This window comes from Salvelinus alpinus, chromosome 20 (assembly GCF_045679555.1).
Source record: "Salvelinus alpinus chromosome 20, SLU_Salpinus.1, whole genome shotgun sequence".
Taxonomy (NCBI): Eukaryota; Metazoa; Chordata; class Actinopteri; order Salmoniformes; family Salmonidae; genus Salvelinus; species Salvelinus alpinus.
In genome coordinates, this window is record NC_092105.1 from 7700111 (window position 1) to 7724856 (window position 24746).

The following is a 24746-nucleotide window of genomic DNA, read 5'->3' on the forward strand; positions in this document are numbered from 1 at the left end:
TGAGAAGGAGCTGGGGATAGGTGTTTGAGAGAGAGAGAGAGCGAGAGAGAGCGAGAGAGAGAGAGAGAGAGAGAGCGAGAGAGCGAGAGAGAGAGAGCGAGAGAGAGAGAGCGAGAGAGAGAGAGAGAGAGAGAGAGAGAGAGAGAGAGAGAGAGAGAGAGAGAGAGAGAGAGAGAGAGAGAGAGAGAGAGAGAGAGAGAGAGAGAGAGAGAGAGAGAGAGAGAGAGAATGTAAACATATGTTTCCTATGCCAATAATGCCCATTGAATTGAATCTGTCCAGTATCTCCCCAGTCTATAGGGTATCAACCCTGCTGTCCCTGTCCAGTATCTCCCCAGTCTATAGGGTATCAACCCTGCTGTCCCTGTCCAGTATCTCCCCAGTCTATAGGGTATCAACCCTGCTGTCCCTGTCCAGTATCTCCCCAGTCTATAGGGTATCAACCCTGCTGTCCCTGTCCAGTATCTCCCCAGTCTATAGGGTATCAACCCTGCTGTCCCTGTCCAGTATCTCCCCAGTCTATAGGGTATCAACCCTGCTGTCCCTGTCCAGTATCTCCCCAGTCTATAGGGTATCAACCCTGCTGTCCCTGTCCAGTATCTCCCCAGTCTATAGGGTATCAACCCTGCTGTCCATGTCCAGTATCTCCACAGTATATAGGTTATCAACCCTGCTGTCCCTGTCCTGTATCTCCCCAGTCTATAGGGTATCAACCCTGCTGTCCATGTCTAGTATCTCCACAGTATATAGGGTATCAGCCCTGCTGTCCCTGTCCTGTATCTCCCCAGTCTATAGGGTATCAACCCGGCTGTCCATGTCCAGTATCTCCCCAGTCTATAGGATATTAACCCTGCTGTCCCTGTCCAGTATCTCCCCAGTCTATAGGGTTTCAACCCTGCTGTCCCTGTCTAGTATCTCCCCAGTCTATAGGGTATCAACCCTGCTGTCCCTGTCCAGTATCTCCACAGTATATAGGGTATCAACCCTGCTGTCCATGTCCAGTATCTCCCCAGTCTATAGGGTATCAACCCTGCTGTCCTTGTCCAGTATCTCCCCAGTCTATAGGGTATCAACCCTGCTGTCCCTGTCCAGTATCTCCACAGTCTATAGGGTATCAACCCTGCTGTCCCTGTCCAGTATCTCCCCAGTCTATAGGGTATTAACCCTGCTGTCCCTGTCTAGTATCTCCCCAGTCTATAGGGTATCAACCCTGCTGTCCCTGTCCAGTATCTCCCCAGTCTATAGGGTATTAACCCTGCTGTCCCTGTCCAGTATCTCCCCAGTCTATAGGGTATTAACCCTGCTGTCCCTGTCCAGTATCTCCCCAGTCTATAGGGTATCAACCCTGCTGTCCCTGTCTAGTATATCCCCAGTCTATAGGGTATTAACCCTGCTGTCCCTGTCCAGTATCTCCCCAGTCTATAGGGTATTAACCCTGCTGTCCCTGTCTAGTATCTCCCCAGTCTATAGGGTATTAACCCTGCTGTCCCTGTCCAGTATCTCCCCAGTCTATAGGGTATTAACCCTGCTGTCCCTGTCTAGTATCTCCCCAGTCTATAGGGTATTAACCCTGCTGTCCCTGTCCAGTATCTCCCCAGTCTATAGGGTATTAACCCTGCTGTCCCTGTCTAGTATCTCCCCAGTCTATAGGGTATCAACCCTGCTGTCCCTGTCCAGTATCTCCCCAGTCTATAGGGTATTAACCCTGCTGTCCCTGTCCAGTATCTCCCCAGTCTATAGGGTATTCACCCTGCTGTCCCTGTCCTGTATCTCCCCAGTATATAGGATATTAGACCTGCTGTACCTGTCATGACTCCCACTCTGCCTGACCCAGCCATTTATCTACAATTCTCCTGAGAATAAAAGAAGCACATCGGACCAAGGTTATTCTCTCTAAAGTGCCCGTGCTGGTGGTTTGTAATGTGCGTAGGTATGTGGAATAGGTCAGGCTTATCCTATCTATTATCTGGTCCCATCTCTTCTATTAAATGCAGAGATGGAGACATGAAGAGAGAGAGGGAGAGAATATGATATCCAAACACAACCAACCCTCCCCCCCAAACCATTCTCCCTACCCCCAACACCTCCCCTCGGCCCACCCACACTCCCCCAGTGGTGGGATATGTGATACTACACTGTGATACTACAAAGGGACAGAGAAAAGAAATGATGAAGTGTGTGAAGAATGCCACATGTATGGAGGGAGAAAACGAGGTGGAATGTGAAAGGTAGAACATGGGGGATATCAGAGGTAGGATAGAAGAGATGGATCCCAGATCTTGTTAAGCGTCCACCATCAACTCTCTACCCTCTCTGCCATGTCAATAAAGAGGTCTCCTCCCTCCTCCTGCCGTCTCACCGCTCCACACCGGGACTCATCCACTTTTTTTCTGTTAAGTCCTGTAATTGGGCCTGCTCGTCTTCCTCCATTCCTTCCTCCCTTTTCTTACGTTGTTGTTTGTTTACGTTGTTATTGTTTCTTTGTGTTGTCTGGGTTTCTGCTCTCCTGGCCGTTGTAGTCGATGCTGCCGCTGATGGTAGTACCTGCCCTGTTATGTAGTCTGGGGCGAGTCGTGAGGTTGGGCTAATAAGCTGAAATGCCAGAAAGTGTCTCTGAGCAGGATCAATTTAGAGGCGAGACTCCAAGAGAAGAGAGGAGATGTGCTGGGGGCGTCCCGGAGCTCCCTGTGCAGAAGCCACCTACCTGGGCTGGATGTGTCTGCTGTTATCTCCTATAATGAGAGAGCAGCTGGGATCAATATTTATACCACACTTTAACACCAAGTATGAAAACGAATCTAGTCGCCGTACTATTTCACGAGGAGTCGAGAGAATGGTTTGGGGAGGAGGGTTGGTTGTGTTTGGATACTAGCATATGAGGTTTGTTCCTAGACTTGTCTGTCCTGACTTAACATTGTGATCCATGCATCTGTAACTTATAGGCGTTGTTGCATTGTCTCTGCCCCAGCCGTAGGGGTCAATGTGTGTTTTGTGATGGGTCTGGTCTCATGGTGTTGTTACATTGTCTCTGCCCCAGCCATAGGGGTCAATGTGTGTTTTGTGATGGGTCTGGTCTCATGGCGTTGTTGCATTGTCTCTGCCCCAGCCGTAGGGGTCAATGTGTGTTTTGTGATGGGTCTGGTCTCATGGCGTTGTTGCATTGTCTCTGCCCCAGCCATAGGGGTCAATGTGTGTTTTGTGATGGGTCTGGTCTCATGGTGTTGTTGCATTGTCTCTGCCCCAGCCATAGGGGTCAATGTGTGTTTTGTGATGGGTCTGGTCTCATGGTGTTGTTACATTGTCTCTGCCCCAGCCATAGGGGTCAATGTGTGTTTTGTGATGGGTCTGGTCTCATGGTGTTGTTACATTGTCTCTGCCCCAGCCGTAGGGGTCTGGTCTCATGGTGTTGCATCCGTCATCAGCCCTGCTTCTGAGGCAGGCAGGGGAGGACGCTCCTCCCTAATTCTTCAGCACCTTTGCCATCCATCGACCCATGTTGTTGTTGTCACGTTGTTTTTGCCATGGTGTTGTTGTTGTTATGTTGATGGTGTTATGTTGATGTTATGTTGATGTTGTTATGTCGATGGTGTTATGTTGATGTTATGTTGTTGGTGTTATGTTGTTGTTGATGTTATGTTGTTATGTTATGTTGTTGTTGATGTTGTTGTTGATGTTCTTGTTGTTGTTATGTTGTTGGTGTTATGTTGTTGTTGATGTTATGTTGTTGGTGTTATGTTGTTGTTGATGTTATGTTGTTGGTGTTATGTTGTTGGTGTTATGTTGTTGTTGATGTTATGTTGTTGGTGTTATGTTGTTGTTGATGTTATGTTGTTGGTGTTATGTTGTTGTTGATGTTATGTTGTTGGTGTTATGTTGTTGTTGATGTTATGTTGTTATGTTATGTTGTTGTTGTTGTCATGTTGGTGTTGTTGTTGTTAGTGTTTTTATGTTATTGCTGTTGTTGTTGTTGTTTTGATATTGTTGTTTTTGTTGTTGTTGTCATGTTCTAACTGCATGGACTCCGTGATGTTGCAGTAACTAAGGCTTCAGCTTGCTGTAGGAATATATTAGGGAGAAGAACACTATCTCTCGCTTTACTCTGTTTGTATTCACCATAACATGGATGTTACAGGCAATCAGGGCATTTAAGACAATATCCAGTACGTTAAAATGTTTCCTTCACTGTGAAATACGAACTGACCTTTCATTGGGCAACAGGTTAATGTTTAACATAATTATGTCCCCAAATATGTAAATACTGTCATTTGTTAAAAGTCATTGTTAGCATAGTGCACAGTTCGGCTGTTTGAGCTGTTAAATGGCGTGGATAATTCCACCATGCTATGGGAGAGAGAGCTGTCATTCCATCATTGTATTCCTCTGTTGCTACACAATTATGCTGCTATGCATCATGGATGCAGCATCTGGTCGCTGTTAGTGCTTACACACACACACACACACACACACACACACACACACACACACACACACACACACACACACACACACACACACACACACACACACACACACACACACACACACACACACACACACACACAGTTTTGTATTGCTATCCTTGTGAGGAGCAAAGAATTCATTCACTTCCAAGATCCTATTTTCCCTAACCCCTAACCCTTAATCTAACCCTAACCTTAAAACTATACCTAACTCCTAACCCTAACTCTAACTCCTAACCCTAACCTTAACCCCTAACCTTAACCCCTAACCCTAACCTTAACCCCTAACCCTAACCTTAATTGTAAACCTAACCCCTAACCCTAAAACTATACCTAACTCCTAACCCTAACTCTAACTCCTAACCCTAACCTTAACCCCTAACCTTAACCCCTAACCCTAACCTTAACCCCTAACCCTAACCTTAATTGTAAACCTAACCCCTAACCCTAAAACTATACCTAACTCCTAACCCTAACTCTAACTCCTAACCCTAACCTTAACCCCTAACCTTAACCCCTAACCCTAACCGTAACCCCTAACCCTAACCTTAATTGTAAACCTAACCCCCTAGCCTAAAATAGCATTTTTCCTCGTGGGGACCGGCAAAATCCCCACTTGTCTGAATTTTCCTTGTTTTACTATCATCGTGAGGACCTCTGGTGCCCACGAGGATAGTTAAACAAACACACACACACACACACAAATTATTTAATTAATATCCACACTAATCTGATAGGCTTTACCGGTAAGCCTGAAATACATTTTATTGATCTTGGAATTCAATTATGCCACTATATCACAGCAATTTCCTCACAAGCACCACACAAGGGGAACATTTAATGTACATCAAAATCCATTTTGATTTCTGTTTTCCCGACAGGACAATTTACAATTAAATAACACCACTTTGTATTCTACTTTAGCAGTACCAATTTGCCCCTACTTCAAGTCAATGAAAGATGATGGAATTCAATTTGAGACTTTAATATATTATCTGTAAAACAGTGTTATTTTGTGGTCCATAGGCATGTATTACATTTCAAAGATCGAATGTCCTGGATTCCACTTATACATGGTGCCATGAAACATCTGATCTGCTAGCTTGACCCAAAACACATGTTGCCATGAAACATCTGATCTGCTAGCTTGACTCAAAACACATGGTGCCATGAAATATCTGATCTGCTAGCTTGACCCAAAACACCTGATGCCACATGGAGGCGGTTGGTAGCCTAGTGGTTAGAGCGTTGGGCCAGTAACCGAAAGGTTGCTGGTTTGAATGCCCGAGCTGACAAGGTAAAAATATGTAATTCTGCACCTGAGCAAAGCAATTAGTCCACTGTTCCCTGGGCGCCGTAGATGTCGATTATGGCAGCCCCCCCGCACCTCTCTGATTCAGAGGAGTTGGGTTAAATGTGGAAGACACATTTCAGTTGAATGCATTCAGTTGTACAACTGACTAGGTATCCCCTTTTCCCAATGAAATAACTGCACTTTCCCATATCTGCTAGCTTGCCCCAAAACGCATTCTACCATGAAACATTGCTTTACAGAGAATGGTTTGAGAACAATGAGGTGTTTCCTGATGTTGTCATTCTTACAACACCCAGCAGTATCATTATCCAACAATCCTAAACCAGTGTCCTCATAGTATGTCCTTTGAATCAACTGAGGAAAAAAGAATGACCATTTCTCTCAACATGTGATTTTGCAGTTCTGTATCTACTGCAAAATGTTGACCTGTCTGGTTTCTTTCCAATCTGTTTGATTGCGTTTGTGTTGCTCGTGGTGAGTCCCCCGTTTATTTCTGCTTCTTATGCCTCCAGGCCTTCTAGCGAACGTTGACAGCCTGACTTTGACATGTTAGACATTTAGAGGGAACTTACAGTTAGTGTATTCATCTTAAGATAACTAGGTGGGAAAAACACATTTCTCAGTCATAGTAAGTAAATGTTTTACTTCATAAAATAATGTAGCTACTGTATCAGCAAAGTCAGAGCAAGTAAGGAGGAGAAAAAACAGGTTTGAAATGGTTTTAGGGTTTTTTCTGGAATTTATAGAGGAGTGAGACAGAGTTTAATTAAGTGCCTATTAAGATTGAATACGATGATAGTAAACCTACCTCTTTTATATTTGTATTTGTCCTCAACCTTGATAGCTAATCAAAAATTGTCAAGCTGGAATCCAAGCAAGTATTCCAATCAGTGAAAATAAAATTTTACATGAATGCAGTGGAAAAATATCTTCATCAACTGTGATCTTATCCTTTTTTAGTATATTATCATGGTAATGTATGTACTGTAGTTAGTTCTAGTTGATTGTAGATAGTTATCTGACCAGTGCGTATGAGTGTGGGGGTACAGTGCCATTTTTCCCCAACGTGGATCCGTTTCCTTTAGACTGTGCCAGGTCAAACCAGTGATTTGCAGCTCCAACCATGATGATAACTGCTAGCCAGACACACGATGGCGTAGTTATGTGGCACATTCATTGGCTCTTATACACTACAGTTATCCCCAGTTTCCAAGCCCTGTATTGCCCTGGTACAGCCTGCTGTGAAACTGGGCTGCAGGTGCACGTGGACTGGGTGGCACCACAGAGTCTTTCATCCTCACTTAGGAAGTCAAACAGGCCCATTGATGCTTAACAAGGGGGTTGTAGTTTAACACTGTGCCAACTCACATTATGAAACAGTTCTCAACCAGGATTCCTCCCTACAGGCCGCCCTGTAGGCACAACATGACTGCCGATCTGAGGTGTAACAGTGCTTCCATGGGAGCTGTCAGTCAATATGCAGCCAAAGTTTTGTTTATTTGACTGTCAACACATGAACGTGGCAGAGTGCTCTGCTCTAACACAGACGTCCTCTCCCCAGAATTCCTCTCCAAAGAATTCCTCTCCACAGTATTCCTCTCCACAGTATTCCAGTCCACAGAATTCCTCTCCACAGTATTCCTCTCCACAGTATTCCTCTCCACAGTATTCCTCTCCACAGTATTCCTCTCCACAGTATTCCTCTCCACAGTATTCCAGTTCACAAATTTCCTCTCCACAGTATTCCTCCCCACAGTATTCCTCTCCACAGTACTCCTTTCCACAGAATTCCTCTCCAAGGTCGGTAGCCAGTAACAAAGGTTGCTGGATCGAATCCCTGAGCTGACAAGGTAGAAATCTGTTGATCTACCCACTGTTCCCCTGAGCAAGGCAGTTAACCCACTGTTCCCCTGAGCAAGGCAGTTAACCCACTGTTCCCTGGGCGCCGTGGATGTCGATTAAGGCGGCCCCCTACACCTCTCTGATTCAGAAGGGTTAAATGCGGAAGACACATGTCATTTGAAAGCATTCAGTTGTACAACTGACTAGGTATTTGCCTTTCCCTCTGATTTCCACTCCAAAGTATTCATGTATTCCTCTCCACAGTATTCCTCTCCACAGTATTCATGTATTCCTCTCCACAGTATTCATGTATTCCTCTCCACAGTATTTATGTATTCCTCTCCACAGTATGCATGTATTCCTCTCCACAGTATTCCTCTCCACAGTATTCATGTATTCCTCTCCACAGTATTCATGTATTCCTCTCCACAGTATTTATGTATTCCTCTCCACAGTATGCATGTATTCCTCTCCACAGTATTCCTCTCCACAGTATTCCTCTCCACATTATTCCTTTCCACAGTATTCTTCTCCACAGTATTCTTCTCCACAGTATTCATGCATTCCTCTCCACAGTATTCATGTATTCCTCTCCACAGTATTCCTCTCCACATTATTCCTCTTCAGTATCAACCAACTGTAGTAGAATATTGATTCACTCTGGAATCGGCCCAAAGGTCTATGATTTCTTTAATATTTGAAGTTCTGCACCACTCCTGATGCTGGTCTGCTGAACACCTTGCTGGTCGTTGATAACCCAACTTTACTTCTCAAAAGTAAGATAAAGTTTGGTTCAGATAGTCTGAAACCCTCTCAATGCCACATCAAAGAACAAAGATGGAGAGGATGAAAGACTCTGATCCTGTTCAATGCCGGATCTTACTGAATGTTCTCTAACATTACTTGTTTATATTAGCTAGTTCTTTTCATCAATATTCCTTTTGATATTTCTTAATTTTTTTTTGGCACAGATGAATTAAATCTTCTCCTTCTATGTAGACTATTTCTGTATCCAACGTTCTCTCTCCCTATAGAGTCTAAGCAGGAGGGGGGGGGGGTTCTACTTAGCTAACATATGGAATTGTTTTAAGATGGTCATATCAAGGGTTTTCCGAGTGGTGCAGCGGTCTAAGGCACTTGCTTCACAGTGCTTCAGGCGTCACTACAGACCCGGTTTCGGCCGTGACTGCGAGACGCATGAGGCGGCGCACAAATGTCCCAGCGTCGTCCCGGGTTAGGAGAACGTTTAGCCGGCCGGGATTTCCGTATCCCATCGCGCTCTAGCGACTCCTTGTGAGGCTGGCTTCCCGGGTTTAATTGAGCAGTGTGTCAAAAAGCAGTGCAACTTGGCAGAGTCGTGTTTCAGAGGACGCATGGCTCTGGACCTTCGCCTCTCCAGAGTCCGTAGGGGAGTTGCAGCGATGAGACAAGACTGTAACTATCAAATCACGAAAAAAGGGGGATAAAAGTTACAACAACAAAAAGTAATATCAAGGATCATTTAGCTATTAGATTTGGAGTTTTATGAACCCTCAAGGTATAATAAATACATATATACAGTATATATAAAATATATTTGATGAAACATTGAATTTGACCATACTGCTATTAGCCAATAGAAACACATTCTATCTGGACAAACGAATAGTCTCATAAAATATCAAAAGGAACTTTGTACTGAACATCTGACATGTTCAAGTTCATGAGAGACTTGCCTTTCCACAGAGGGGTTCTAGTAGTTTGTGGGCCAAACCATTCGGACACTACAGAGACGTTCTAGTGAGAAGACCGATTTTTCGGGATGTCTCATGGTCTGACAAACATCGCTCTAGCTATGCCAACTTTCACCTCAAATACGAAAGGGTGACATCGGTTTAATTGAGACGCTGCCCATACAGAACAAACAGATATCTCTAGCTTAAAGTGTTGGATTTTGATGGGGATTATTTTTAATGCTGATTTCATTTTCGCAGGACATCGACTCTAGGGGGTTAACTATAATTCACTAACTATATCTCTTTAACTATGAATCACTAACTTAACTCTAATTCACCAACTCTTTCTCTCATCCTGTCCTTATCGTAGACTTTTCTCATCTCTCCGTTTTGTTTTCTTGAAGTTGATGGCTAATGCTTTGTCTTTGTTGCAGATCATGTCAATGGACATTGCATTAGCCCCACCTCGCAGCCATGCTCCGTGGGGAAGTCTCGCAATCCAGGGGCTCCTGAGGGCCCGCGGCTCACCCGGAGAGGGCCTGGCCGACCACCCTTCCGCAAGGCTCAGTCTGCCGCTTGCATGGAGATCTCTTTGCCTGTTTCCTCCATCACGGAAGGTGTGTGCTTGTCTCCTTCCCCTTGACCTAAACCCTCCTCATCCTCCCCTCTTAAGCGCATGTCTACCAGTCATCAACAGGTAGGGGGTTGGTGGGGTTGGTGCAGTGGTGGTTGATGCAATGGTGGTTGGTGGGGTGGTGGTTGGTGGGGTGGTGCTTGGTGGGGGTTGATGCAGTGGTGGTTGGTGGGGTGGTGCTTGGTGGGGTGGTGCTTGGTGGGGGTTGGTGCAGTGGTGGTTGGTGGGGTGGTGCTTGGTGGGGGGTGGTGCTTGGTGAGGGTTGATGCAGTGGTGCTTGGTGGGGGTTGGTGCAGTGGTGGTTGGTGGGGTGGTGCTTGGTGGGGGTTGGTGCAGCGGTGCTTGGTGGGGGTTGGTGCGGTAGGGGTTGGTGAGGTGTGGGTTGGTGGGGGTTGATGGGTTGGTGGGGTGGGTGGGGGTTTGTGTGGTGATAAAACTGGGGGGGTGGGGGACAAAAATGCAATTTCAGAATGTGGTGGGGACATGACCCACCCCCGTCCCCAATGTAAGTTGCGCCCCTGTCTCCAGGTTTGACAAAACACTACTCAAGCTGTTTTACCTGTCACTGCAGATGCAGAAGTGCCCCATCGGGGATGCAGTGGATTGTGGCGCATTGAATGCAGAAAAACGTATATCTCTAGCTCAAACGCATCAGGGTGTTTTTATTATGCTAATTACATTGTTGCGGAAATCGACTTTAAACAGCTAATTGGCCGACAACGGCTCAATTACTTGAATTCCATGTATTTGTTTTTTCCCCCTGTGAGCTCAATTTGCATATTGCACAGTTGAACTGTCTGAACTGTGTGATTTGTATTTTTGGGAGTTGTAGTTTCCAACAGGCCAATACTCTACATAGTTTAGCACATACAATGTGATAATGAACTACAATGACCACAATCCATTGCGCATCTACTTATCCTGTCTGTGTTTCTTTTACTCCTGCTACAGAAGAGACAGAAATAAATGTGTGATCGTGATTCTGAGGTGATATAGAGAGCAGCTGTTGCTTCCCAAGGTATCACTATCTGAAAATATGTGATCTAAATGATTGATAGTTTGGTATTCAGCAGAAATAAAAGTATGCCTTATTTACTTTGAAGACTACTAAAATAGTCAAATAATAAAGTCATCAAAATAAAATAAATGTAATATACACATCTAAAATATTTTATTAAAGTCATGTAAATCAAGTATGTTTAATAAGTGATAAGCATTAATGGGATGTCACTGCCATCATGGGACTTATTCTGTGTTATTCTGCATTCAACCCAAATAGTACAAATCTAAAATTGAAAACCGTGATTATCTTTTAATGATCTAACCGAAACCGTACTGACCTCAAAAAACACTGATCGCTCAGGACTAACAGGACTAACAGGACCAACAGGACCAACAGGACCAACAGGACCAACAGGTCCAACAGGACCAACAGGACCAACAGGACCAACAGGTCTAACAGGACCAACAGATCTAACAGGACCAACAGGACCAACAGGTCCAACAGGACCAACAGGACCAACAGGACCAACAGGTCTAACAGGACCAACAGATCTAACAGGACCAACAGATCTAACAGGACCAACAGATCTAACAGGACCAACAGTACCAACAGGTCTAACAGGACCAACAGATCTAACAGGACCAACAGATCTAACAGGACCAACAGATCTAACAGGACCAACAGGACCAACAGGTCTAACAGGACCAACAGATCTAACAGGACCAACAGATCTAACAGGACCAACAGATCTAACAGGACCAACAGGACTAACAGGACCAACAGGACCAACAGGACCAACAGGACCAACAGGTCCAACAGGACCAACAGGTCCAACAGGACCAACAGGACCAACAGGTCCAACAGGACCAACAGGACCAACAGGACCAACAGGTCCAACAGGACCAACAGGACCAACAGGACCAACAGGTCCAACAGGACCAACAGGACCAACAGGACCAACAGGTCTAACAGGACCAACAGATCTAACAGGACCAACAGATCTAACAGGACCAACAGATCTAACAGGACCAACAGGACCAACAGGACCAACAGGACCAACAGGACCAACAGGTCCAACAGGACCAACAGGACCAACAGGACCAACAGGTCTAACAGGACCAACAGATCTAACAGGACCAACAGATCTAACAGGACCAACAGATCTAACAGGACCAACAGATCTAACAGGACCAACAGTACCAACAGGACCAACAGGACCAACAGATCCAACAGGACCAACAGGACCAACAGATCCAACAGGACCAACAGGACCAACAGGACCAACAGGACCAACAGGACCAACAGGTCTAACAGGACCAACAGATCTAACAGGACCAACAGATCTAACAGGACCAACAGATCTAACAGGACCAACAGGACCAACAGGACCAACAGATCCAACAGGACCAACAGATCCAACAGATCCAACAGGACCAACAGGACCAACAGGACCAACAGGACTAACAGGACTAACAGGACTAACAGGTCTAACAGGACCAACAGATCTAACAGGACCAACAGATCTAACAGATCTAACAGGTCCAACAGGACCAACAGATCTAACAGGACCAACAGATCTAACAGGACCAACAGATCTAACAGGACCAACAGTACCAACAGGACCAACAGGACCAACAGGACCAACAGGACTAACAGATCTGACAGGACTAACAGGACTAACAGGTCTAACAGGACCAACAGATCTAACAGGACCAACAGATCTAACAGATCTAACAGGTCCAACAGGACCAACAGATCTAACAGGACCAACAGATCTAACAGGACCAACAGTACCAACAGGACCAACAGGACCAACAGATCCAACAGGACCAACAGGACCAACAGATCTAACAGGACTAACAGGACTAACAGGACCAACAGGACCAACAGGACTAACAGATCTAACAGGACTAACAGGACCAACAGGTCTAACAGGACCAACAGATCTAACAGGACCAACAGATCTAACAGATCTAACAGGTCCAACAGGACCAACAGATCCAACAGGACCAACAGATCCAACAGATCCAACAGGACCAACAGGACCAACAGGACCAACAGGACTAACAGATCTAACAGGACTAACAGGACTAACAGGTCTAACAGGACCAACAGATCTAACAGGACCAACAGATCTAACAGATCTAACAGGTCCAACAGGACCAACAGATCTAACAGGACCAACAGATCTAACAGGACCAACAGGACCAACAGGACCAACAGGACCAACAGATCTAACAGGACCAACAGATCTAACAGGACCAACAGGACCAACAGGTCCAACAGGACCAACAGATCTAACAGGACCAACAGATCTAACAGGACTAACAGGACTAACAGGACCAACAGGACCAACAGGACCAACAGGACCAACAGGACCAACAGGTCCAACAGGACCAACAGGACCAACAGGACCAACAGGTCTAACAGGACCAACAGATCTAACAGGACCAACAGATCTAACAGGACCAACAGATCTAACAGGACCAACAGATCTAACAGGACCAACAGTACCAACAGGACCAACAGGACCAACAGATCCAACAGGACCAACAGGACCAACAGATCCAACAGGACCAACAGGACCAACAGGACCAACAGGACCAACAGGACCAACAGGTCTAACAGGACCAACAGATCTAACAGGACCAACAGATCTAACAGGACCAACAGATCTAACAGGACCAACAGGACCAACAGGACCAACAGATCCAACAGGACCAACAGATCCAACAGATCCAACAGGACCAACAGGACCAACAGGACCAACAGGACTAACAGGACTAACAGGACTAACAGGTCTAACAGGACCAACAGATCTAACAGGACCAACAGATCTAACAGATCTAACAGGTCCAACAGGACCAACAGATCTAACAGGACCAACAGATCTAACAGGACCAACAGATCTAACAGGACCAACAGTACCAACAGGACCAACAGGACCAACAGGACCAACAGGACTAACAGATCTGACAGGACTAACAGGACTAACAGGTCTAACAGGACCAACAGATCTAACAGGACCAACAGATCTAACAGATCTAACAGATCTAACAGGACCAACAGATCTAACAGGACCAACAGATCTAACAGGACCAACAGATCTAACAGGACCAACAGTACCAACAGGACCAACAGGACCAACAGATCCAACAGGACCAACAGGACCAACAGATCCAACAGGACCAACAGGACCAACAGGACCAACAGGACCAACAGGACCAACAGGTCTAACAGGACCAACAGATCTAACAGGACCAACAGATCTAACAGGACCAACAGATCTAACAGGACCAACAGGACCAACAGGACCAACAGATCCAACAGGACCAACAGATCCAACAGATCCAACAGGACCAACAGGACCAACAGGACCAACAGGACTAACAGGACTAACAGGACTAACAGGTCTAACAGGACCAACAGATCTAACAGGACCAACAGATCTAACAGATCTAACAGGTCCAACAGGACCAACAGATCTAACAGGACCAACAGATCTAACAGGACCAACAGATCTAACAGGACCAACAGTACCAACAGGACCAACAGGACCAACAGGACCAACAGGACTAACAGATCTGACAGGACTAACAGGACTAACAGGTCTAACAGGACCAACAGATCTAACAGGACCAACAGATCTAACAGATCTAACAGGTCCAACAGGACCAACAGATCTAACAGGACCAACAGATCTAACAGGACCAACAGTACCAACAGGACCAACAGGACCAACAGATCCAACAGGACCAACAGGACCAACAGATCTAACAGGACTAACAGGACTAACAGGACCAACAGGACCAACAGGACTAACAGATCTAACAGGACTAACAGGACCAACAGGTCTAACAGGACCAACAGATCTAACAGGACCAACAGATCTAACAGATCTAACAGGTCCAACAGGACCAACAGATCCAACAGGACCAACAGATCCAACAGATCCAACAGGACCAACAGGACCAACAGGACCAACAGGACTAACAGATCTAACAGGACTAACAGGACTAACAGGTCTAACAGGACCAACAGATCTAACAGGACCAACAGATCTAACAGATCTAACAGGTCCAACAGGACCAACAGATCTAACAGGACCAACAGATCTAACAGGACCAACAGATCTAACAGGACCAACAGTACCAACAGGACCAACAGGACCAACAGGACCAACAGGACTAACAGATCTAACAGGACTAACAGGACTAACAGGTCTAACAGGACCAACAGATCTAACAGGACCAACAGATCTAACAGATCTAACAGGTCCAACAGGACCAACAGATCTAACAGGACCAACAGATCTAACAGGACCAACAGTACCAACAGGACCAACAGGACCAACAGATCCAACAGGACCAACAGGACCAACAGATCTAAAAGGACCAACAGGACCAACAGGACCAACAGGACCAACAGGACTAACAGATCTAACAGGACTAACAGGACCAACAGGTCTAACAGGACCAACAGATCTAACAGGACCAACAGATCTAACAGATCTAACAGGTCCAACAGGACCAACAGATCTAACAGGACCAACAGATCTAACAGGACCAACAGATCTAACAGGACCAACAGATCTAACAGGACCAACAGTACCAACAGGACCAACAGGACCAACAGATCCAACAGGACCAACAGGACCAACAGGACCAACAGGTCTAACAGGACCAACAGATCTAACAGGACCAACAGATCTAACAGGACCAACAGATCTAACAGGACCAACAGGACCAACAGATCCAACAGGACCAACAGATCCAACAGATCCAACAGGACCAACAGGACCAACAGGACCAACAGGACCAACAGATCCAACAGGACCAACAGATCCAACAGGACCAACAGGACCAACAGGACCAACAGGACCAACAGGTCTAACAGGACCAACACCATGTGTTAGTACACCAGCCATATTGTCCCTGAGATACTGTATCTTGTCACCATTCTGTCCTAAATGTAATTTTTTTTCACACATTTGGAACAACACAAATAAATAATCATAACTTTTAAAACTAAATAAATATAAAAATATATACAAAAATAAGACTCCTAAATATCAACTTGAAGTAACAAAGACAAATAGAAACACATTTGTGTTGATGTGGCACTAGAGCATCACAACATTACCCATCCCCCAACACTGTCAACCAGGAGTCAAGACTACATTACCCATCCCCCAACACTGTCAACCAGGAGTCAAGACTACATTACCCATCCCCCAACACTGTCAACCAGGAGTCAAGACTACATTACCCATCCCCCAACACTGTCAACCAGGAGTCAAGACTACATTACCCATCCCCCAACACTGTCAACCAGGAGTCAAGACAACATTACCCATCCCCCAACACTGTCAACCAGGACTACATTATCCATCCCCCAACCAGGAGTCAAGACTACATTACCCATCCCCCAACACTGTCAACCAGGAGTCAAGACTACATTACCCATCCCCCAACACTGTCAACCAGGAGTCAAGACTACATTACCCATCCCCCAACACTGTCAACCAGGAGTCAAGACTATATTACCCATCCCCCAACACTGTCAACCAGGAGTCAAGACTACATTACCCATCCCCCAACACTGTCAACCAGGAGTCAAGACTACATTACCCATCCCCCAACACTGTCAACCAGGAGTCAAGACTACATTACCCATCCCCCAACAATGTCAACCAGGAGTCAAGACTACATTACCCATCCCCCAACACTGTCAACCAGGAGTCAAGACTACATTACCCATCCCCCAACACTGTCAACCAGGAGTCAAGACTACATTACCCATCCCCCAACACTGTCAACCAGGAGTCAAGACTACATTACCCATCCCCCAACACTGTCAACCAGGAGTCAAGACTACATTACCCATCCCCCAACAATGTCAACCAGGAGTCAAGACTACATTACCCATCCCCCAACACTGTCAACCAGGAGTCAAGACTACATTACCCATCCCCCAACACTGTCAACCAGGAGTCAAGACTACATTACCCATCCCCCAACACTGTCAACCAGGACTACATTATCCATCACCCAACACTGTCAACCAGGAGTCAAGACTACATTACCCATCCCCCAACACTGTCAACCAGGAGTCAAGACTACATTACCCATCCCCCAACACTGTCAACCAGGAGTCAAGACTACATTACCCATCCCCCAACACTGTCAACCAGGAGTCAAGACTATATTACCCATCCCCCAACACTGTCAACCAGGAGTCAAGACTACATTACCCATCCCCCAACACTGTCAACCAGGAGTCAAGACTACATTACCCATCCCCCAACACTGTCAACCAGGAGTCAAGACTACATTACCCATCCCCCAACAATGTCAACCAGGAGTCAAGACTACATTACCCATCCCCCAACACTGTCAACCAGGAGTCAAGACTACATTACCCATCCCCCAACACTGTCAACCAGGAGTCAAGACTACATTACCCATCCCCCAACACTGTCAACCAGGAGTCAAGACTACACTACCCATCCCCCAACACTGTCAACCAAGAGTCAAGACTAAACCAATTCACCTTGGTGGTGTGCAGACTGGTTATATATTATTCTTAACGATTTTTTTGCAGTAGTACTGTACAAAGTTAGAGGTGTGCTATTTGATAGATTCCCCCGTTCCCCCTACCTTGGGCTTCCAGTGGAGAGACCTGAGGTCAACCTACCCCCGCCCCCCCCCCTACCTCGGGCTTCCAGTGGAAAGACCTGAGGTCAACCTACCCCCGCATCCTCCCCATCTCTTACTTCTGAGTGGGAGACCTTCCCAGGCAGTAGCCTGACTAGCTCACAATCTAGAATCAGGGCTCCCACTCCGACTAGGTTAATTGACCCACAGTCCCACATGGTGACATGATATCATTGACGTGACGTGCAAATGAGCGATAGAAAACCAATTGCGCAAACGTCACCATTCCGATTTCTTTTGGTGCGGGCACCCCGCGCCGCCCATGTCGCCTGTACCTAAATCCACCACTGACTGTGTGTATCTACTGTGTGTATCTACTGCACCTAGGGGCGGCAGGTATCCTAGTGGTTAGATCATTGGGCATGTAAATGAAAGTTGGCTGGATCGATTCCCCGAGCTGACAAGGTAAAACACTGTTGTTTTGTCCCTGAACAAGGCAGTTAACCCACTGTTCCCCATTAGGATGTCATTTAAATAAGAATTTCTTCTTAACTGACTTGCCTGGTTAAAAATGTAAAGTGTATCATCCTCCTGCGTGAATCTACTCTCTGTGGGTACTGTCTATGTAATGTAAGTGTTTGACCAGTTGGTGTGTCACCTCACCTGTCTTACCCCCTCTAGGTGTTTCACCTGGCTGTCCTCCACCTCACCTGTCTTACCCCCTCTAGGTGTTTCACCTGACTGTCCTCCACCTCACCTGTCTAACTCCCTCTAGGTGTTTCACCTGACTGTCCTCCACCTCACCTGTCTAACCCCCTCTAGGTGTTTCACCTGACTGTCCTCCACCTCACCTGTCTTACTCCCTCTAGGTGTTTCACCTGACTGTCCTCCACCTCACCTGTCTTACTCCCTCTAGGTGTTTCACCTGACTGTCCTCCACCTCACCTGTCTAACTCCCTCTAGGTGTTTCACCTGACTGTCCTCCACCTCACCTAACTCCCTCTAGGTGTTTCACCTGGCTGTCCTCCACCTCACCTGTCTAACTCCCTCTAGGTGTTTCACCTGGCTGTCCTCCACCTCACCTCTAACCCCCTCTAGGTGTTTCACCTGACTGTCCTCCACCTCACCTGTCTTACCCCCTCTAGGGGCTTGTGATTGTCATATGTGTGTCCCTTGTTACAGAGCGTAGGTATGTTTCATTGTTGTGCGCAAATGTGTCTTCAGGCAACCAGTCAGAAATCATATTAAACAGATGAAGACCTTATATTTGACAAACTGTCAAGTGGTGACATCTACTTTTCTCTGTTTCTTGTTGAGCCAAAACGTTTACCTCTCCGCTGCAAAACGCTGTGAGAGAAAATGGCTGCTATCAGGATGGGTATCAACATGGAGTCATTATGTACAATCATTCCCCCATCAGTCAATCTTTGTTCACAGTCAGAACAGCTATAGCGACAGCTATAGAGACTTACTGTATGTTCCACTTAGCCAAATTAGCTACATGAGCTTTTCTGTAACTTGTATCCCAACTGGCAACCTATTCCCTAAGGCTTTATCCCAGTCTGATGTTCCCACATGCTTCAAGAGGGCCACCATTGTTCCTGTTCCCAAGAAAGCTAAGGTAACTGAGCAAAATGACTATCGCCCCATAGCACTCACTTCCGTCCTCATGAAGTGCTTTGCGAGACTAGTCAAGGACCATATCACCTCCACCCTAGACCCACTCCAATTTGCTTACCGCCCCAATAGGTCCACAGACGACGCAATCGCAATCACACTGCACACTGGCCTAACCCATCTGGACAAGAGGAATAGCTGTGTAAGATTGCTGTTCATCGATTACAGCTCAGCATTTAACACCATAGTACCCTCCAAACTCGTCATTAAGCTCGAGACCCTGGGTCTCGACCCCGCCCTGTGCAACTGGGTCCTGGACTTCCTGACGGGCCGCTCCCAGGTGGTGAGGGTAGGAAAGAACATCTCCACCCCGCTGATCCCCAACACTGGGGCCCCACAAGGGTGCGTTCTCAGCCCTCTCATGTACTCCCTGTTCACCCATGACTGCGTGGCCATGCACGCTTCCAACTCAATTATCAAGTTTGCAGACGACACTACAGTGGTAGGCTCGATTAACAAAAACGAAAATATGGCCTACAGGGAGGAGGTGATGTCAACAAACCAAAGGAGATTATCGTGGACTTCAGGAAACAGCAGAGGAAGCACCCCTATCCACATCGACGGGACAGAATTGGAGAAGGTGGAAAGTTTTAAGTTCCTTGGCGTACATATCAAGCACATATGTGGTGAAGAAGTAACAACATCGCCTCTTCAACCTCAGGAAGCTGAAGAAATTTGACTTGTCACCTAAAACCCTGACAAACTTTTACAGATGCGCAATCAAGAGCATCCTGTCGGGCTATATCACCGCCTGGTACGGCAACTGCTCCGCCCACAACCGTAAGGCTCTCCAGAGGGTAGTGAGGTCTGCACAAAGCATCACCGGGGGCAAACTAAATGCCCTCCAGGACACCTATACCAACCGATGTCACAGGAAGGCCATAAAGTTCATCAAGGACAGCAACCACCCGAGCCACTGCCTGTTCAACTTGCTATCAGCCAGAAAGCAAGGTCAGTGCAGGTGCATCAAAGCTGGGACCGAGAGACTGAAAAACAGCTTCTATCACAAGGCCATCAGACTGTTAAACAGCCATCACTAACATTGAGTGGCTGCTGCCAACATACTGACTCAAATCTCTCGTCACTTTAATAATTCAAAATTGATTGTAATAAATGTATCACTAGTCACGTTAAGCAATTCCCCTTTATAAAATATTTACATACCCTACATTACTCATCTCATATGTATATACTGTACTCTATACCATCTACTGCATCTTGCCTATGCCGCACGGCCATCACTCATCCATATATTTATATGTACATATTATTATTCATTCTTTTACATTTGTGTGTATTAGGTAGTTGTTGTGAAATTGTTAGATTACTTGTTCGATATTTCTGCATGGTCGGAACTAGAAGCACAAGCATCTCGCTACACTCGCATTAACATCTGCTAACCATGTGTATGTGACCAATAAAATTTGATTTAGTGCATTACTTTTGACCAGGGATTATAGAACTCTGGTCAAAGATAGTGCACTATGTAGGGAATAGGGTCAAAGATAGTGCACTATGTAGGGAATAGGGTCAAAGATAGTGCACTATGTAGGGAATAGGGTCAAAGATAGTGCACTATGTAGGGAATAGGGTGTCAGTTGGGACGCATGACTTACAGTATCTTGTCTAAAATAAACATATTTGCCATTCAGCTCCTGGCCCTGTGATAACAACCCCTCTCAGTCAGGATAGAGTCAAACGTTTCCAGAACTCTGTCCGTCTTGTTAATCCTGAGTGGGATGTGAGATCCACAAAAGGTCGTTTTCTGCCCGGTAGATTCAGGTTGGCCAGTCTGCTGCCGAGGCGAGGTGAGACTCCGTGCAGCTGAACTAAATGGATGTTCAATATGCACTCAGAGGCGATAATAGACCATTAAGACAGTGACAAGCCATGTAACATAATGTTGCATGGTTTCATTGAACTCTGCCCTCCACTAAGCATTAGAGGGACATGTACTTTGCCTGTACTTAATAGTCACAGTTGTACAGCTCAGCTCAGTCAAAGTCATACAGCTCAGCTCAGTCACAGTGGTACATCTCACATCTCAGCTGTCACAGTGGTACAGCTCACATCTAAGCTCAGTCACAGTGGTACAGCTCACAGCTCAACTCTGTCACAGTGGTACAGCTCACAGCTCAGCTCAGTCACAGTGGTACAGCTCACATCTAAGCTCAGTCACAGTGGTACAGCTCACATCTCAGCTCAGTCACAGTGGTACAGCTCACAGCTCAGCTCAGTCACAGTGGTACAGCTCACAGCTCAGCCCAGTCACAGTGGTACAGCTCACAGCTCAGCCCAGTCACAGTGGTACAGCTCACCTCTCAGCTCAGTCACAGTGGTACAGCTCACAGCTCAGCCCAGTCACAGTGGTACAGCTCACCACTTAGCTCAGTCACAGTGGTACAGCTCTCAGCCCAGTCACAGTGGTACAGCTCTCAGCCCAGTCACAGTGGTACAGCTCTCAGCCCAGTCACAGTGGTACAGCTCTCAGCCCAGTCACAGTGGTACAGCTCCACTCAGTCACAGTGGTACAGCTCACAGCTCATCTCAGTCAGTGGTACAGCTCACAGCTCAAGTAGTTGTTAAACTTGTTGTGCAGCTACAAGGCAATGCATACAGTTGAAGTCGGAAGTTTACATACACCTTAGCCAAATACATTTAAACTCAGTTTTTTACAATTCCTGATATTTAATCCTAATAAAAATTCCCAGTTAGGATCACCACTTTATTTTAAGAATGTGAAATGTCAGAATAATAGTAGAGAGAATGGTTTATTTCAGATGTAATTTCTTTCATCAAGTAGTTTACTAAGAAAAGCTCACCCATTGTTTAAAAATGGCCTGTTTGCCTTTGTGCAGATTGCCATGTCTCATTTTTAATTAATTGAAAATGATACTTTTTTCAAAGTATCTCTCTTTTTCAAACCAGCATTGCAGAGCAGGCTACAATTTCAATTTCATCCCCCTGAAAAGGTAGAACAAATATTACAACAAATATTATGGCTGAACTCAAATGTGCTGGATGATAAAATACCTGTATTTATGGAAAATATGTTTTTAAAGGGTATTTTGATATATTAAATTGGAATGGTGGAGTTATGTTCTTCATGGAGTTATCAGAATTGTACGGGAAGGTCTGCTCAATATAAGGTATCAAAACTGGCTGAGGAATAAAAATAGCATAAATAGGAAAGTATACCCGTTTCATTTGAGGACCAGGATGTTGACAACTATGCCATACAGATTGCAAACTAGTTGTGAAGAGATTTTTTATGTACTGTTAAGAGATCTGTTACTGTTAGGAGATCTGGAGAGACCGGGTCAATCAATTACTAATATACAAATACTCTTAGTAAAAGTATTTATCTTCCACTCGCAGTCTGTGGATTCTATTCAATTAGATAGATTGAAATTGTACATTAAACATCACAGCATAGTTGAAAGATATGTGTTGCGTAGAAGCCCGAAGTTGGTGGCCAGCAGAGATAGAAGGGATGGGCTGAGGGAAGCTATGGAATTGGAGACAAGTGGGAGTGGAGTTGCTGTGCGGGGGATAGAATGATTGTCAAAGTAGAAAATTCAAAAAGTCTAAATAATACATAATAAAAAGTATGTTTGAATGACACTGAGGGACAGTGTTTTCACAACTAATGGCGGTTTGCCTGAGGCTGATGCCGTGCAGGTGTTTGTACACATGCAGATACACACACTCTCATTCAAATTAACACAAGAACACAAACACACCATGTGCCAGACAAACATACACAGTTGGCATTGCTGTTATGATTTTAGTTGTCCTTGATGTCCTTTGTTTTAAATTAATTATTTTGTTTTATTATTTTTGTGTATTGTTGATTGCTGTTTTCTTCTGTCTTTTCCTTTTTTTCTCTTTAGTTATCTTGGTTGTTGGTGCATTAGGGGGTTCTTGGGGGAATGGAATGAATTGTGTTTTACATTTTTCTTCTTGGTGGGGGGACTGTGGGAGGGGTCTCGAATGGTTGAGGGACAGCTATTGGGGAACTGTGGGGGGATCTTGGAGGGTTCGGGTTCACGTTTTTTGGCCTGGTGGGAGATCTGTCAACATGCCCTTGAGCAGGGCATTGACCCTGGATGCTTCTGTATGTCGCTCTGAATGGGAGTCTGTTGGATGACTGGTGTGATGTAGTTGTTGAGCGGCTTCATTGCAAGTATGTTTTATGTTTCGAAAATTCAATACATTTAAAATAAAATAAAAAAATAAACAATGATTTCATCACATTCCCAGTGGGTCTGAAGTTTACATGAACTCAATTAGTATTTGGTAGCATTGCCTTAAAATTGTTTAACTTGGGTCAAATGTTGCGGGTAGCCTTCCACAAGCTTCCCGCAATAAATTGGGTGAATTTTGGCCCATTCCTCCTGACAGAGCTGGTGTAACTGAGTCAGGCTTGTAGGCCTCCTTGCTCTCAAGCGCTTTTTCAGTTCTGCCAACAAATGTTCTATAGGCTTGAGGTCAGGGCTTTGCGATGGCCACTCCAATACCTTGACTTTGTTGTCCATAAGCCATTTTGCCACAACTTCGTAAGTATGCTTGGGGTCAATGTCCATTTGGAAGACCCATTTGCGGCCAAGCTTTAACTTCCTGACTGTTGTCTTGAGATGTTGCTTCAATATATACACATAATTTTCCTACATCATGATGCAATCTATTTTGTGATGTGCACCAGTCATTCCTGCAGCAAAGCACCCCCACAACTTCCCCCGCAAAGCACCCCTGTCCTTCACGGTTAGGATGGTGTTCTTCGGCTTGCAAGCCTCCCCCTTTTTCCTCCAAATATAATGATGGTCATTTCTCCAAAAAGTACGACCTTTGTCCCCATGTGCAGTTGCAAACCGTAGTCTGTCTTTTATATGGCAGTTTTGGAGCAGTGGCTTCTTCCTTGCTGAGTGGGCTTTCAGGTTATGTCGATATAGGAGGACTCGTTTTACTGTGGATATAGATACTTTTGTACTGGTTTCCTCCAGCCTCTTCAAAAGGACCTTTGCTGTTGTTCTGGGATTGATTTGCACTTTTCGCACCAAAGTACGTTCATCTCTAGGAGACAGAACGTGTCTCCTTCCTGAGCGTTATGACGGCTGCGTGGTCCCATGGTGTTTATACTTGCGTACTATTGTTTGTACAGATGAAAGTTGTACCTTCAGGCGTTTGGAAATTGCTCCCAAGAATGAACCAGACTTGTGTGAAGGTCTACAATTTTATTCTACGGTCTTGGCTGATTTATTTTGATTTTCCCATGATGTCAAGGAAAGAGGCACTGAGTTTGAAATGAAGGCCTAGAAATACATCCACAGGTACACCTTCAATTGACTCAAATTATGTAAATTAGCCTATCAGAAGCTTCTAAAGCCATGGCATAATTTTCTGGAATTGTCCAAGCTGTTTAAAGGCACAGTCAACTTAGTGTA

The 24746-nt window shown here is 45.5% G+C and overlaps 1 protein-coding gene across 4 annotated transcripts in view; it reads left to right on the top strand.

Moving 5' to 3' along the window:
• The window catches only part of LOC139546245 (syntaxin-binding protein 5-like), a 232336-nt gene that overhangs the window by 176844 nt on the left and 30746 nt on the right, over positions 1-24746 (top strand). For all 4 annotated transcript variants that reach the window (XM_071354386.1, XM_071354387.1, XM_071354388.1 and 1 more), the window contains one exon: positions 9767-9949. In XM_071354386.1, coding sequence (XP_071210487.1) covers positions 9767-9949 — 183 coding nt within the window. The remainder of the gene's footprint in view (positions 1-9766; positions 9950-24746) is intronic.